The following is a 16,830-nucleotide window of genomic DNA, read 5'->3' on the forward strand; positions in this document are numbered from 1 at the left end:
TCTTTCGATTCTTGCTGATATGTCAGTTGAAAATTTCCCATTGCCGATAATCAGTATCATTTAAAACCGAAATATCAGTTAAAAAAATATTTTAACCGAAACTCGGCAGCACAACATGCGATTACGTACGTTAACACTGCTGTCACCGAGGTCATCCGTCAAAATAACCGAAATTTCGGCTATGTTATTTGAGTTAGCCGAGGCTCGGTTTTCTATCTGTCATTCATCATTTTGTCGATGCAGATACCTTTCGGAGTGATTTTGTGTTATAAAATTAATAGAGTGAAAATTAAATGAAAATATGATACCCAGCGTGAAGAGACCGATCAGTAGCGTACGATCGGACACGGGTGGGCTAGGAAGCTCTGTCAACGCACGTAGCCAGTGCACATAAGATCGTCGCTCGAAGCAGTCCTTATCCAAGGATTACCGGATGCTAGTCCGATTGGACCAACCTTTGCCGGCCCGTTTGCCGGCCGTCCAGGTTTCATTTCCAGTTACCTTCACGAGGTAAATATCCAAATACTCGACCACGTGACTTCCAATCAAGGTTCACTCAGGCTTGTTTCACTCTGCCCGCTTTACAGAACCGTGTCTGTACCGGTGCCCGCTCTATGCCCGGCCCATCTTCCTGCACCTTTAATACATCCAGACGCTGTACACCATCTGGTGTTGTACCGGCGGCCGTCCCTGCGCTTCCCATCCCACCACAACTCTCATTATTTGGGGGTGGGGAGGTGACTTCCTGCCATCCAACTACAGATACGATGGTGGTATCATGCTGCAGAAAATGTACATCGGCAATCAGCATCGGGTCTGGCTGTTATGGATGTGGCTCAATAAATAATTGTGTGTACGATTAAGTGATGTTTTTTGGTCGTGCGCAAGACGGTTAACCTACCGAAAACTACCGATAAAATTTTGATGCGCCTACCGAAAACCGCAAAAATAATCTGGCCACACTGCTGACGCACATCCAAGCAACTCGCGGACACGACAGCTGACAGTTGGAATTATTATTTTCAAATCCTTTTCTTTTCCCGCTGTATTCAACAGTTCAGTTGCGCGGAAATTCCGGCAATGGATCAGCTTCACAGCTTCGCCATCAGGCCATCGTTTTTATTGTGTAGTGTGCGGAATTTGTGACTATCGTTCAAGTGTGTGGTGATGTATTCGACGTAATGCCGGGAAGAAATCACGTCCAGCAGCATGAACTTGGCGGACAGCAGGCGTTTCCGGTCCGAGGGCGTAATGCACCAGGCCCGGTAAGCGGCGGATATGATTTTATCCATCGTCTGGTAGACCAGCCGGCGGGAAACGACGGTCCTGTCGGCATCCTCCAACACCGCTCCCATGCGGATCCACTGCCACAGCTGGGAGCGTGATATTTCCGCCGTGGCCGAATCTTCGACGGCTCCGTTCAAAAAGAACACCCCACTCCCGGTCAGCCAATGGTAGATGAAGAGCAGCGCTACCGTAATGTTGTTGCTGCCATGGCGGAAATCGGAAAGGTAAGTGGATGAACAAAACAGGTTACTATTCTACTTACTTCAGTCCATCGATGGTTACGCCGCCCTTCGGTATCTGGAGCAAACTATCGGCAGTAATTTGGGAGATGTTGGGCAGGACAGTGAGCTGATTGTCGCTGTGCGTTTTTCTTTCCCACAGCTCGTTAATGGCATCGATCATTCGCAGATCGTAAATCATGAACCCATCCACACCGGCATCTATTTCTACCGATTTAGCCATTTTAACGCTTTCTATTACCTCCTGGTCGCTTCTGCAAAACAGAAATCAAATTGTATGTTATTGACTAGCGATGGGAAAAATGAAGTGCTCGTCGTAATCGATTCCGGCTAGTTCCGAAATGTTCTGGTATCGATTTCGGCAAGTAGGTATGGAATCAGTTTCCGGAATCGATTCCGGAATCGGCACCGGAATTAATTTCGGATCGGCTCCGGAATTGGTTGCGGAATTGAATCCGGAATTGAATCCGGAATCGGCCCCGGAATTGGTTTTGGAATCGGCTCCGGAATTGATTGCGGAATCGGCACCGGAATCGGAATTGGCTCTGGAATCGAAATTGGCTATGGAATCGGAATTGGCGCTGGAATAGGAATCGGCTCCGGAATAGTAATCGGCTTTGGAATCGGTATTGGCCCCGAAATCAGAATCGGTTTCGAGATCGGAGTCGGTTTCTCCATAAGAATAGGAGTTTTGGTCCAATGATACTACGTATTGATAGCCGCAAAGAATCCAAATTTACTTGTAAATGATTCTCATCCCGGAGCTAATTCCAATTCTGGAATCAATTTTGATTCCGTTACCGGAACAAATTGTGATTCCCAGATCGATTCCGATTCCGGATCCAATTGTGCTTCCGGAGCCGATTCCAGCATCGGTAGTGGCTCCGGAATTGATTCCGAACATCGAGTAGGTCCGATTCCGAGCTCCCACCTCTATTATCGACTACTTTAGTCTCGTTTCTAGTTTTACTCACAAAGCAGCCTTTTCCTTTCCGGTGGGTAAAATTTTCGCAGCCATACCGCCGGTTGCCAATGCGCCCCTTTTGTGGCAAATGTTGATCAGCAGCCGCATATAGTTACGCAAGAACGGTTGACCCATGTTCACGTACTTGTTGCGATCGGGAAGCAGAAGTTCCCGCTTCCAGCCAAATTTGGCGATGATGCTAGCACAGTAGTCCCATATGCCACAGTTCAGCCCGATCGCATGCTCTTTGATGGAGTACAGGATGTCCTCCATGCAGAACGCTGCCAGGATGTTTTCGATCAACACGCACGCTTTAATGGTACCGCGGGGCAACCCTAACTGATCCTCGGTCCAGGAGAAGATCTTGTTCCAGAGCTGTGTTTCGCTCGGATCTTCGATCTACGCGTGAAGAAGGTAAAAGGGAACTTAAATTAAATTGAATTCAAAATCCCGGATTCTAGTTGAAGTACCTTCGACAGGTAAAAGTAAGGCCCTATACCAAGGTTTGCCATAGTGCGAGCATTGTGGTACATTAGCAGCGCATAGTCAAACAGTGGGCCGATCACCTCCTTCCCATTCACAATGCAGTGATGCTCGATCATGTTGAACGCCCTTGGGCGCAGCATCAGCAGCGGGTATGCTTGCACATCCAGCGGTGCTCCTTGCAGACTGCCATGTACTGCCCGCGTAACATTGAACAGACCTTGCACGGTATTGCGCCAGGTTGGGCAGTGTCCATCGTCAAAATCAACCTAAAAAGATAAAAATGCTTCTAGATGGGACTTCCTCTGAAGATCGAAAAGATCGCAAACAACTAACCTGAATTCCCTGCACTTCAGCGTACAGACAATCGGTAAAATGTATCGTATTTGCAGGGCTCACATCACCAAGATCGAGCTTTCGATTACGTAACCGGTCCGGCAAATCGTTGATCTTCCATTCCAACGATTCACTGCGGTTCTGGAACTCGGGTGTCCACTTGCCCTCTTGAATTAGCAGTCTCCTTTTGACTCGATTTTGTAACAGCTGGACAGAGTAGAGCAGCAAATCAAAACAAGAGAACACAGATAAGGGAGCCCACAGTGTTTACCTCCCCTATCAATCCCGCTGGCTTCAACTCACCTGTTCAACTTCTCGGTCAAATTGTGATACCAGCTGGCCCAAAAACTGCAACGCACCCTCGGTAAATATTTCCTTATAGGCAGCTTCTAACCGATGCGGTGCAGATTCGATTAATATTTCTTGGCCCTTCATGTTTGGGGGACTCCGATGATGCGCCGCACAAACAAGCAGCGAGTTTGACTTCCTTCGGCGACGTCGTGAGGGCGATTACCGCCGGTCGGTGCGTTAATAGGGTCATTATCTTTTCTTCGCTTTGCCATGTGTGCGTGACGGCTGTTCTGGAGCAGTCAGGTCTGGCACATTTTGTGTGACCTTTGCGTAGGGAGCACGGTGTGGTTTGTGTGTATGTTTTTTAAATGTTTGTTTACTGCTTATAAATATTACGTCTCCAGTTGTGTAACAAAAAGGCTAGCAAGAAAAACTTGTGACGCAAATAGTTATTGATTTTTTATGAATAAGAAAAATGTTAATACGCAATTATCATTTCTTTCTCATTTTTTATATAGTTATCAATCATTAGTTCAATGGGTTGATCAATTTATTAAAAACAAAAGCAATTATTTAATTCTTTCTTTAGACTATCCGCATATTTGTAACATTATTTTAAAAAAAATCATAATCGTTGTCTCAGAGTCACGAATTTGGGCCACGTTTTTGACTGTTGAAAATATGGTTGCCTCTTGCAACATATCAGCGCATCGCGCATACATTCTGCGTACTCGTCCGGTAGCGACGTAATACCATAAAGATGATACAGGAACTCGTAGATCTTAAAAAAAACCAACGTTTTGATTATTATTCACAATGCAACACCAACTCTAAACGTAACATACCTTTATCTCAATTTCACGCCACATATTTTGCTGGAATACCGTAACCAGTGCAAATGGAAACTGTGCCAACTGTAACGATCCATCATTCGCAAATGCTTGCGCTCCATACAGTCCGCCATAACCGGAAAAGCTAACGACAGCCGTGATCAGAGCATCGAGCATAAACATGGTACTCTGCTCTATACGATCGGCCGTAGCCGTTAGATTGCACTGTAACAGACCAATCAGCTCAACGATAAAACCGATTAGATCCTTTCCATGCGAAGGCTGTTCTTCAATGTCCCGTGCTAATTGCTCTACGAAGTTAAACCACTCCCGCAGGAAGAAGACACTCAACGAAGCGTCTTGGTGCTTTGCAACTGCCGACACTATATCGGCGAGACCGAAGAAGTGCAACGATTTGGCGGAAGGATTGTACCGCCGGAAGGCAAGCTGTAGATGAATCGTTTTTTCCAATTTTTCCACATTGATGCCTCCCGTCCAGGTGCTGGGTTTCAGAAGGGCCGTGAAGTGTTTCTCAGGAAGATGCACCAACGTTTCGATGTACTTTTGAAAAACCTTGAAATATGGAACAAACGGATACAAATTTTCTCAATGAATGTGTTGAAGTTGAGCGGTGAACTTTCAATTACTTACATCCGATTCCAGATCGAAGCGCATGAAAAAGTTCTCCAGCGTCGTGCAGAGATGATCAAAGTTGTCCTCATTTTCGTACTTTCTCTCCCTCTGCAGGGCGCCTGCGATTAATGCCATCGTCTGAATGAATGGAGTATTGTCAGCAAACTGTTGATCCTCCGCCCGCTCAGCCAGATACTGTAGCGAAAGGTGCACAAATCGTTTGTAAATGTCCGTTTGCACCGCTTCGGTGATTTCTGCTATGGCAGCGTAAATCTTTAGCAGGTCCTCTTCCAGCATGATCGTTTCGCACAGCTCGTTCAGATAGTTTTCCACCAGCCGTTTGGCAGTGCCAGAGTAGGGCATTTGCTTGATGGCTATCTGCAGGCAGGCATCGCGCATTTCGAAGCAATGGACGAAATATTCATGCAGAAAACACCAATTCAGTGGTGGAATCGGCTTGGGATATGGTTTTGCAACTATCCGCAGCATCTGTACCAGCACCAGCTCGGGTGTGGTCTCGATTTTCGTAAACTTGGTGCTTTGCGTTATGAGGTAGTTAACAATCGTCGATAAAATGCTTGCCCGTGGAAGATACTTCAAGTTGGATGGTTCTGGACGTCCCTCTGGCGTCTGGTAGATACCGCCCCGGTAGCCTTCGATCTCGCGGGTAATGTAGTGGGCCAAAAGCTCGCCAACGGCTTCAATTGCACGATGGTTGGTGTACAGAAGCAGCTGAATCCAACATTCTGGCGGTACCGATCCGGCACTGTCGGCAGCAGAAAGGCCTTCTTCATTCGGTTCTGGCAGATCGATGCCCTGTCGATAAACTTCCGGTATCTGGCGAAGAGTCAGCGTATCCGGGTGAAAGTGTTTCAACGTCCCCAGAGCGGCCTCCAGAACTCCCCGATCCTCGTAGTCGGTCACGTAATGCCAGAGCGTACCAATGATATGATTTACTAAGCTTTCCTGTTCCGGTGTGGTCACTTTAATAAGCGGCACACTGCCGAAGAACCGGCACAAGCTTTTGATCACTTTCGGGCGGCGTTCGTTAGCGAAACGAAACCCTAACACCTTCCAAGTTGACACAATGTTGACGACCTGATGTTCGCAGAGACTCGAGATAGCATCGAGCGAGAGGCAGATGGCCACCTCGTTCTCGTTGTTGTTGGGACTGCTAAGCACTTCCGAGAATAAGTTTACCAAGTCTTCGCCGTGCTGTTGTGGGCTGTAGGGAGAGGTCAATAATTCATCATTAGCTATTAAACAAAGTTATCAAGGTTCATAGAACTTACTTTATAAGGCACACTTCGCGGATTGTGTACGCGCGAGCAATTGTATGCTCCCAGCGATCTTCATTCGGCTGACGGCTGGTATCCTTCAGCAGATCGTACAGTAACGGATAGGTTCGCGGTTCAGCCTTCCATAGTCGCAGGTATAGATCGAGGCACAGCGAACGATCGAGTCCTTTAGTGAGAGCTTTCAGAATTCCAATCAGATTTTCCTTGGCTCCCATCGACGCTATAGTTTGCAGCACATGCAGTCGGCGCCGGGCATCTTTATGCTGCGCTAGTCCGTACAGCAGCGGTACCATGCATTGGGCGACCTGCAAATCGCTGTGGCACATCAGTTTAACTAAACGGTCAAAATTCGTTCGCCATACGTCTTCTTCGTAGAAAGGTGACAAGAAAATTGAGCGATGAAGTTGGCCCAAAGCTAAGGTAAATCTTGTGCTGGATGTTTTTTGCCTTCGAAGATAATCCTCGATTGCCGTGTCGGAAGAATTCCACCAGTTACAGAGAATCGTCCACTTGGCTGAGTCTTGATGAAAGTAGGTCGTTCGAACGGGAACATTAGGCGAATCCGCAGCGTTCTTGCCATCCGCCAGCACAAAAGTCCTTTTCGATCTGCGTAAGAATCCTGTCGCAAAGCGTTAAATGTGTTGCTGTGTATGATGGCTGTCCCAGCAATTGAATCATGGCTTCTTTTATAAGCAGGCGGGTGTTATTCCCACAGCCCGGCAGTATCACTTGAATAAGTTGTAGCAATGCGTACAGTTTCAGTGGTGTTACAACCGGCAGAAGATCGCCAATGATCGCCATCAGCACATCTAAATTCGGAGGCGGATCACACCTCATTGCCGCAGCACCAACTTTATGCAGCAAAGCAAAGCAACGGCTTGGATCGTAATTGTACTCTATGTAATCTTTTAGAACAGCCGCCATGTACAAGGCGTATTCCAGTTGATGTTGTATGTTTGCTTCATTCTCGCTTTGAATTATTTCTAAAGCATCCGTTAACAGCCCGATCGTGTAGCAGGTTTGAGGTGCTGTTGTATCTCGGCGCCATGCTAGAATTTCAAACACGACCGTTTCCGCTTTGCGATCGTGTAAAGCCCGACCGACTAGATGTTTCCACAGTGGCTGACAGTCTGCGTATATGGCCACGTTTACGAAAAGATGCAACATTACGGGGCGTAAAAATTCGATGCTGTTCGTGCGTATAATATCGTCCGAATGGTTTAAAGTGCCAGTGATCAAATCAAGCACGGTTGACGTGGAGCCCGTGCTGGTTTTTTCGATGAGCAGAATCACCGGATGCTGAGGTGGCTTCAAATCGAACTGGCACGTATAGTTGCATTTGTTTTCTGTGGCTAGGCACCGCCGTCGAAGATCGAGCAGCAGAAGCTGAAAAATAGACCCACCGATGACGATGAACTGTCCGGGAGTTGTGTTCGGCAGCGTGGTCATCAGCATTCCCAGCAGTTGCCCCAGTTCAACCGCCCCTTCGGTGGCAAGATGCAGCAGCACTTCGTTTGCCAGCTGGCATATCCGTAGGTTGTTCGATTTGCAGAGTTGTTTCAGTAGCTCAAGCTCTGGCTCCGACAGCGTTTGGTGCGTTGATTTTTGGGATATTTTCAAAATCTTTTCGATTTGAGCTGCCGCTGAATGCACCGTTAGTTTAGAATTAATTGCCTGCAAACTATCCATGGTTTTTAGCGCACTGAACCGACGAGACCGCGAAAACACGTATGGAAAATGTAAACAAGCGCCGGCCCGGTGTCTCGTTGCCAGAGTGACCAGAAATACCGATTTATCTGTATTCCTGCCAAGGTGTTATAAATGACAAGGTGAAGTTGTTCAGAGCAAAATGACATTTCTCGACTTGACATTTGTCTTCCGGGGGCTCCGGTATAAAAATCGGGGAGGGCTGTTGCGGGGTAATGAAATTTGTATGCAGAGAGTGACAGATGTCCCCCACAATGTCGCCCAACAAAAGCGATAAAAATCAACCTTCTAAATACATTATCCTTGATTCCTACCGATTTTTGATATGCCTACCGATTCACAGATGAGCCCCCTAAAACTACCGATTTTTCATTTATTCTACCGAAAATCACAGATTTTTTCGTAATACTAACCAAAAAGTCATATAACCATTTCCCAAATCATTTAAAGTATAAAACTCTATATGGAAATCACTAGCAACCAGAACCAGAAGTTCAACAGAGACAACTAAGGCCCGTGTCTGTGCTCCATCGCATGCGATTTAATCGCACGTGCTGTCAAACGCTTTTTCGTATCATATTGCGATTATTTGAATGATTTTAATAATATAACGATTATGAAAAATTAAGTTGAGATTGTTCCTACAAAAAACCACACATTTAGTTTGAGAGATAAAATCGGATGCGGCGTCCGACAAAATCAATAATTTTGATTCCGCTTAATCCACAGATTAGCTTCCATCTCCAACAACCCCCCCCCCCCGCTCAACACTTCAAAGCCTACCGAAAACTACCGAAAAATCTTAAACTCCTACCGAAAACTACCGATAAAATTTTGATGCGCCTACCGAAAACCGCAAAGATAATCTGGCCACTCTGGTCACGGATGACATTGGGATGAGTCAATGCAAAAGCGTAAACAAACTTGGCAAATCCAATGCAAAAGTTTCGTCGCAGTGCTGTGAAATTTATTATTTTTGGTTATTCTTCTTAAGTTAAGCGTGTGTTCTGTTCGGTAAAACGGATTACATCACGCAGAGGTCAAATTGCACTCGCCATCCCTTCAATGCCGTGCGTAAAACAGTCTGTTCGTGATTGAAAACTAGGCAGCACAAAGTACAAAGAAACTCCCAACACCCGAGAAGTAATTGTACCACGCACAAAAATGCAGGATAATCGACCAGAGCTGTACGAGGAGGTGAAGCTCTACCGGCAGGCGAGGGAGCGAGAGAAGTACGACAACATGGCCGATCTGTTCGCTCTGGTCTCTACGCTGCAAAATCTGGAAAAAGCATACATCCGGGATTGCATTACGCCGCAGGAGTATACGGCCGCCTGCTCGAAGCTGCTGGTACAGTACAAGGTGGCGTTCAAGATTGTGCAGGGCGACGAGTTTCCGACGATCGACTCGTTCGTGAAGAAGTTCCGGCTAGACTGTCCGGCTGCGCTGGAGCGCATCAGGGAGGACCGTCCCATTACCATCCGGGACGACAAGGGGAACACGAGCAAGTGCATTGCCGACATTGTGTCCATGTTCATCACGCTCATGGACAAGCTACGGCTCGAGATACGGGCGATGGATGATCTGCAGCCCGAGCTACGCGATTTGCTGGACACGATGAACCGGCTCTCGCTGATTCCGGACAACTTCGAGGGCAAGGAGAAGGTCTCGAACTGGCTGGCCACGCTGAACACGATGCAGGCATCCGACGATCTAACGGAGGCGCAGGTTCGCCAGCTGCTGTTCGATCTGGAATCGTCCTACTCGGCATTTAACAATCTGCTTCATACCACATAATGCGTCGGAATGGGTTGGACCGGCATTTCCTTGTGACTGTAAATAGGAACATAAGTCATAGGATTGTAAGGAACACACGCGAACAAATGGACAGGTCTTCGAGCGTATTAGAACAAGGTTAACAGGATCTAGCACAGGACGGGATGTGGCTGGAAAGCCAATAAAAGGAGGGATTGAGTTGAGGCAGGGTGTAGCAGTGCGCATATTTTTACCCAAAACCTATAAGAAATATATATACTGTTTAATTGAAATATGCCCATGTGTGTTCGTTGTTGATTGATGTGTTATCTACTATCTGCATGTTACATAGTTGCTTTTTTTTGTACAAATAGATCCTTTTATAACTAACAAACAAATGTTCTGGATCACATCTAAGTGAAACAGACTCAGTTATTTAATATTGTTTAGAATATTCGTTTAGTTTTTGATTTTTTCAACGGAAAATGATTTGCCTTTTTTCTCGCTTACGTAGTTACATAGAGAACGAAGGTTTTGGAAAAAATAAGTATAATTTATTGTGTCAATATTTTATTGTCTTGTTTTTCTATTGTATAAGAAAGATCTTTTACAACGTTTTTTAAAACAATGTTACATGTAATAGTTAAAATATTTTAAAAGATCGCAATTTCGGTTGCATTCCAGTTCCCGATTATAAGCAAACATTACAATACATTCCCGATCATGCAACTGGAGGCAAAATTTCAAGCATGTACGCTCTGGAATTTATATCAAACATCTCCAAATCCAAAAATTGGTCTAAAATCTATTCCACAACTTAATACTCTTTGTCATACACTTAAGTTCATGAATTAACTTTTCTCATTCTCGTGTTACAGTTCTCATACTCATTCTCATACTCATACAGTTACGTCTCGTGCGGTTATATCAATCCTTGTCAAGCTTACTGGACTTATTATTACCATCTAATCCTTGCTTATTATTGCTTCGTTAAAAGTATGAAAAATATTTAAATCACCATCGTCGTCTGCATCAGAAAACAAAATTCAATCCAAATTCAACCCACAAATAAATCGAATGAAATATATTTTACCTTAACACCAAGTATAGAAAATACTTCTAGAGTGTCATCGCGACGTGATTCTTCCAGTGGCTTTTTAATAAAATTATCCACCAGTCTAACGTACGCACTCCCGCGCACCGTCTCTGACGTCAGCGGTGAACTCATTCTTAATGCGATTAGTGATAGCATGAAAAGCATGCGACCCAAATGCACCCGAAAAAGTGTAACACCAGAAGCCCGACCGGGAGGCGGGTTGAGGCAAAAAGTTCAGTGTCTTCGGTTTTGCTGAATGAAAATGTATCACCGACCCCCCCCCCCCCCCCCCTCTGGTACGGCTGGACGAGCGTTCGTTTGGTTTCCTACTCCAGCGTTGTGTTTGGCTAACTTACACTGTCACATTTCACGCTCAAGAATTATGAATGACAATATCGATCCGTCCGAAATGGATATGAATGGTTGATTATGCAACGAAGACAGTATTAAGCCTCACAAAGGGACAAGCTAAACCGTTTAAGCTATAAATGTAAGGATAAGCGTGAGGACATTGGACGGGGCTTTATTTGCAAAGAATACAAATTAGATAAAAGTAATTGATATTTGAATGACTTTTTTTACTTCGATATTACCGAAGGTCATCAATTAAGTGGTTTAATATGTATATTTTTGCTTTGAAGTTTCATCTGTTTTGACCTATAAAGGCTTGCGAAAAAAAATACGCCGAGCATACATCAACATGCTGTATAATCGAGGTGCAACGGTTACAAATATGAAATCATTTGCTATTGCAGCATTCCAGCATTCTTTTCGACTGGCTGTATGTTATCCCTTCCCGCTCACACCCCTTTACGTGCTCACTCCACCCAATCAAACAAACGTATGCGTTCGAAAAAGTGTGTGTGCGTACCTCTGGACACTAACGACATGCCACGGAGGTACGAAATGCACGAACCATTTCCATCATCTGCAGCATGCGTAAATGCGTCCCTCTGGTGCAGACGGCACATAGGTCGAACGAAGGTGGTGGATGCTGGTGGAGATATTGGAGGCAGGCCATCTAGCTGGCGCACATTCACCTCGGCATGCAGGCAGGCTGACCCGTAGCTGGGGTGGCGCTTGGGAAATGCAACAACCATCGCGTAGGACGCAATGCGCTAATGCACTACCGCCGCCGCCGCTGTTCCACCATCGGTCGGCGTCTATTTCGGAAACAGGATCGTGGTAGTGCTGGAGACTCCAACTCCATACCCATTTCCTTCAGTGCGTGCATACTTTTTGATGTTTATTTTTTCACAATTTATGTATGGCTACGATCGTCACATTTCAGCAATTTAGCAATCGAATGGTACGAACGATATTGGTAATGCAGGCTTGCAGGCAGGCAAAGTGGTTTTTCTGTGTTTGAAGGGTTCTGTTCACGCATAAAACTGAAAGTTGCAAGCAAAACTTAATGCAGTCGGTATGGGAAGAGCTAATGAGGAAGGCAAATAACGTTTATTTAAGCGAATTACACATATACAAAATTTGTTCAAGGACAACATTTATTTGATGTATTGGTAGTGTTTGATTTAACTAGTTTTTCTTTGAGTTTATCCTATCGATTATAAATTCCATTTGTTTTTTTTATTTATTTTTATTCCAAGATTTTATTGGTTTATTATATATTTTAATAACTCGTTTTGATTATTTGGTTTGTATTTATTGTTTGTTTATTGTTTATTTGTATTTTCTAGTACGTAGTTCTAAGCTGATGGTCGTGTATTCTTCTTTAAATACTTCCATTACTCATTGTTATCTTTGTTGCTCGCTGAAATAGGTCTGGAGCATACCGTAAGGTCAGTTTTGTTGAAGTCGGTTCAATTTGTCTTTTTTTTTACCAGAAAATTAATATCTTACAAAAATGACATACAAAATGTCTTTCAATATGCTCTTTCCATCTCGAAATTTTGGCAATACGGCCTCTCTCTTTCTTCCCGCTGCAATATTTTCTGCTGCTAGTTGCTGAGAGCACAACCATATAGAAGGAGAGTGAAAAAAGCCGTAGATCGAAAACGATCCACGCAGCGCCTAGAGTGTTAATGAATTAATTTAACAATAAACATGTTACCATTAACAATAAAATAAAATAGATGAATCGAACCATGATCAATCATTGATCAAACTAGCAAATAAATAAAAGTAACAATAATGTTTTAAAATAATGAATCATTTTAAAAGTTGTGTCACATGTACACATGTATGTCTATTGAAGTGTTGATTTATTTAACCTTTCTCAACACAATCGTTTTCTGCTGTTTGTATAAAAAGCGGGAACATCTCTGCCATGCCCTCCTTTAAAGTCAAGGACGAACTTCCAGTTTCGCAGTAAGAATCCTTCATGGCGATCCGGCACCAGAACGGGACACCATTCTCCAATTACAAGAAGTGACGTTCTTTTTGTCGTTTTTGTTTCTCCATGGCTTTAACCAGATTTATGCAACCAATTAGAGTGTAATGGTTATCTCTGGTCAAGCTACCGTCGCCAGGCCCAAACCCAGCAAAAGATTCTTCTTTGCCTGGTTCGGCGAACGTAAAGCAAAAGAGTCGCGGACTGTGTCAGCAAGCTGGTGGCTGTGGATCCTCGTGAAGGTCTTTCGCCGATTGCCACTGGTAGTCAACAGTGTGTCTGCAGTGTTCACCACATCTCAACCGGAAAGACGCGACGTAGACTGCGGGTAACAAAAAAGAAGCAAAACAAGCCACCTTCCAGCAACAGCCTGAAAGAGTGGATCTACTACGATGCACTTCCTCCTAGTCTGGGTGGCGAGGGACGATTGGTGACGCGATCTCGCGATGGTGACGACGCTCGGAGCAAGTTCACCTTCAGCCAGTCCCATGCACCCTAGCCAGTCGTCCAGTCGGTCGGTAGGTTGCAAATCGCTGAGCCCCAGTCTGCTGTGGGTCGGTAGGTTGGTAGGTTGGTGTGTCTCGGTGGGTCTGTCGCGGCGTCGGGTATGCGCGCGGTTACACAGCACTTTATAAGGCGTGTTCCATGCGTGCGGGTTTTTTTGTTTTGTTTGGGGTGGTCGGGCGTGGATGCTGCTGGCGCAGAGGGAGAGCCTTGCACTGATACGACGCGACGGCAGTGACCGCCAGTGGCACTAGCGATAGCCCTGGCCACTTCCTCTATTTCCGATCGCGAGAGCATGTCAAACCCCAGCCTTGACTGTTGCAAGTGCGAGTGCGTGCGCCCTTTTTCTCCCTTGCATCATCCGGTCGTCGGTATTCAAGGTGGAAGAGAAAGGGAAGGGAGAGGGAGGGTTTAGTGGTGGTACATAGAAATGATAAGTATGATTGGCATCTTCACTGTCAATTGCAAGCCGTGAGTGCGGTGAAGGTTTAACCCCTAGCGAGGACTGTCCAAGGAAATGGTCAGGCATGCAGCTTTATGACATGTCACGCGAATCTCGGGCCATAATAAATTAAAATGTTTATCATGAGACTGGAATGCTCAGGATCAATCACTGTGTAAAGCTTTGTTTTCGTCTCAAATTTCATTTTCGAGGTTTATTCCTACTTGTCCTAGCTGTACAATAACAATAATAACATTTGCAAGTTCTTCTACAAAATTAATAAATCTCATTAACGCGATGATCGCTGATGCATTAAACACATTAAGATGCACTCTGCTCATGAGAACGTTGCAATCTGCTGGGTGCATCCTGGCATGGGTGGTGGAGGATTTATTGAAACTCTGCTTTAACCTTTACCTGACACGGGCTGACACTAAGCCGGTTCATTGAGTCGGCACGTACGGCGATCGGTCGGTTTTGTCGATCGTTTACTTTAATCACATGGCGTTTGGCCCGGGTGTGCTGGCTCTGTGTGGGCCCACTTCGCTGACCATGTGGTTGAGCATGCAGATAGCAAACAGCGATAAGTCGATAGTTATTTACGACACCCGCGTCCCATGCGGACAGCCAATTGCTACCATTGTGTGGTGTCTGACCCCACCGTCACCGGTATGTCAGTGCTCATATTTTACAAATTATTTTCACCCACTTTTGATACTTTGTTTCGCTGCGTTTTGTTTTAATGGAAGGAACGATTATGGCAAGGAACGAAATAATGGTACATGCAGATTCATTCCATGTCGATAATGTGCAGAAATAATGCACTCAAACGAAAAGTATTGAAGGATTTTCAGTTATCTTGGCTAAGTGAAATTGTTTTTAGATATATTTTTGAAATTAAATTTTGAAATATTTTTAAAAATGTGTTGCGTACTAGGTGCTTAAAAATATCTTCAGATAGTGAACTTACTTCTTGTGAAGAAAATAAAATCATAAAATGTGCGCTTCAATGTGTTTAAAAAGAAAGAAAACTAAACACATTAATCATTTCTTTACAAGAACGTTCAATGAATAACTCACACCCGTAATGAGCGGCACACGTCTTTGGCTTTGCTCGCATGTTTGATTTCCGTTTCATTAATCTTTCCAATGCCAACGTGCATTAAAATAATCGCCCTTAATTATAAATGCCACCGAAATAAACACTTTCGTTCGCACCAACCGGCGCGGCCAGTATTTATTTATAATGTCCCCTGTTGACACGAGTCGTTTCTTGACTCGGGGGCACACAAAATCGGCGTGAAAGTGAAAAAGTAACATCCACCCGCGAAATTATATTTCTAGACTAACCGCTTTATTCCCGCTCATCATCATCGGCATCGGGGGGTTGGCTCGTTTGGTGGAAACCGATCCGTTTGGTGCAAATTATGGAGTGTGAGCGAAAGAATTGGGTCACGAAATTAATCGCGACACCCATTGGCACGCTCCGGCGATTGCTACTATTATGACAGAAAACCACAACTCCGCCATCGAGAGACCAAAAGGGCGGCCGAGATGAGGATGAGACAAAATGTTGGCAATGGGGGAAGTAGCAACTGTATCACCTACCCGGCCGTGTACTTTTCACGCCGGCCCCACGATACTCAGGGACATCGAAAGTAGTTCAAGTTCGTATTACCTTGGCAAAAAAAAAAAAGCCGCACTCACATTCGCCAATCACAGCCACCAACCACAACCGCATTCACTAGAACGCTGGGAATGGTATGCCGCTTCTAACAGTGCGACACCATGGGTGCTCGAAAAGTTCAAAATTAAGTTTAATAGTTTCAACATATATAAAAAAATGTAGAAGGCAATACGGATGAAATATAAAATATTTAATTTATCTACTATCTTTTATATTTAAACGTTTTCCTATTCATTCCAAAACATATATATATATTTTTTTAATATTTCAAAAACATGCTTTAAATTTATTGATTTGGTGTACTGGTTGTTAACATGTGCCTTCTTAGGATCAAATATTTATGAAGGTGCAAATGAGTATGACGAGTAAATGAATTAATTACATAGAGCCAGGCTCCTGGAAGGCTAAGGTAACTGACAACGATTGCTGTACCAATTAACTAGAAAAGTAAATGAAACCATTTTTTTTATTGATTGATGTCAAAATTGATATCAACATTTGTAATAGACTAACTCTGATCTTTATTAAATTCTTATTCGTAACCGTATTTATTTATTTAGTTAGCTGGAAGAGGATTCCACATCTAAACGGCTAGTACCAACATTTACGAATTCAAATTCTACACGGTTTTGCTTCCCATAGTGCGGCAAATAGATACTAAACCATCCGACAGCAGCGTCCGAAAATGAAACACGACTAAAAACGCCACCTACTGACAACTTTGGCAACGTTCCTAAATCATTGGCACGGCGCACAGCATTGACACATTGAGCTGACGGCTCGCCGGGCGTGCTAGAAGGTGGGTGAAGAAGTAGGACTGCACCGTACGCAGGTCACTCGCCGGTGCATATTACATCCGCTACAGTAAACACCGTAAATACGCAAACATCCGACTGGCTGAGGCGTTTCGAGAACGCACTTGTCTCAC

At 44.6% G+C, this 16,830-nt stretch overlaps 3 protein-coding genes across 3 annotated transcripts; 1 reads left to right on the plus strand and 2 right to left on the minus strand.

Annotated features, from left to right (window-relative positions):
- Positions 1-1,056: 1,056 nt before the first annotated feature.
- Positions 1,057-3,838, minus strand: LOC120898400 (malate synthase-like). Its single transcript, XM_040304218.1, has 6 exons — positions 3,613-3,838; positions 3,310-3,516; positions 2,961-3,242; positions 2,501-2,889; positions 1,550-1,780; positions 1,057-1,488 (listed from the first exon to the last, which is right to left on the minus strand). The coding sequence occupies exons 1-6, from the start codon at positions 3,742-3,744 to the stop codon at positions 1,092-1,094; spliced, it is 1,638 nt and encodes a 545-aa protein (XP_040160152.1). The 5' UTR covers positions 3,745-3,838; the 3' UTR covers positions 1,057-1,091.
- A 294-nt stretch (positions 3,839-4,132) lies between these two features.
- Positions 4,133-8,121, minus strand: LOC120898403 (focadhesin). The gene is given in 5 exon segments (XM_040304222.1): positions 4,133-4,381; positions 4,446-5,003; positions 5,082-6,288; positions 6,356-6,909; positions 6,911-8,121. Coding segments are annotated over 5 exon segments (3,615 nt in total). The 5' UTR covers positions 8,051-8,121; the 3' UTR covers positions 4,133-4,225.
- Positions 8,122-8,957: 836 nt separating this feature from the next.
- LOC120898402 (vacuolar protein sorting-associated protein 28 homolog) lies at positions 8,958-10,118 on the plus strand. Its single transcript, XM_040304220.1, has one exon. It carries the CDS (start codon positions 9,233-9,235, stop codon positions 9,863-9,865), a length of 633 nt encoding a protein of 210 aa, XP_040160154.1. The 5' UTR covers positions 8,958-9,232; the 3' UTR covers positions 9,866-10,118.
- The last annotated feature ends 6,712 nt before the right edge of the window (positions 10,119-16,830 follow it).

This window comes from Anopheles arabiensis, chromosome 2 (assembly GCF_016920715.1).
Source record: "Anopheles arabiensis isolate DONGOLA chromosome 2, AaraD3, whole genome shotgun sequence".
NCBI classification, from domain to species: Eukaryota; Metazoa; Arthropoda; class Insecta; order Diptera; family Culicidae; genus Anopheles; species Anopheles arabiensis.

Excerpts from the sequence above, each read along its gene's own strand:
- LOC120898400 (XM_040304218.1), bottom strand. The coding sequence starts at position 3,744 with ATGAAGGGCCAAGAAATATTAATCGAATCTGCACCGCATCGGTTAGAA. Across the intron at positions 3,243-3,309 it reads CTGAAGTGCAGGGAATTCAG|GTTGATTTTGACGATGGACA; the intron begins GTTAGTTGTTTG and ends TTATCTTTTTAG. Across the intron at positions 1,489-1,549 it reads GTAACCATCGATGGACTGAA|CAACAACATTACGGTAGCGC; the intron begins GTAAGTAGAATA and ends CCGCCATGGCAG.
- LOC120898402 (XM_040304220.1), top strand. The coding sequence starts at position 9,233 with ATGCAGGATAATCGACCAGAGCTGTACGAGGAGGTGAAGCTCTACCGG.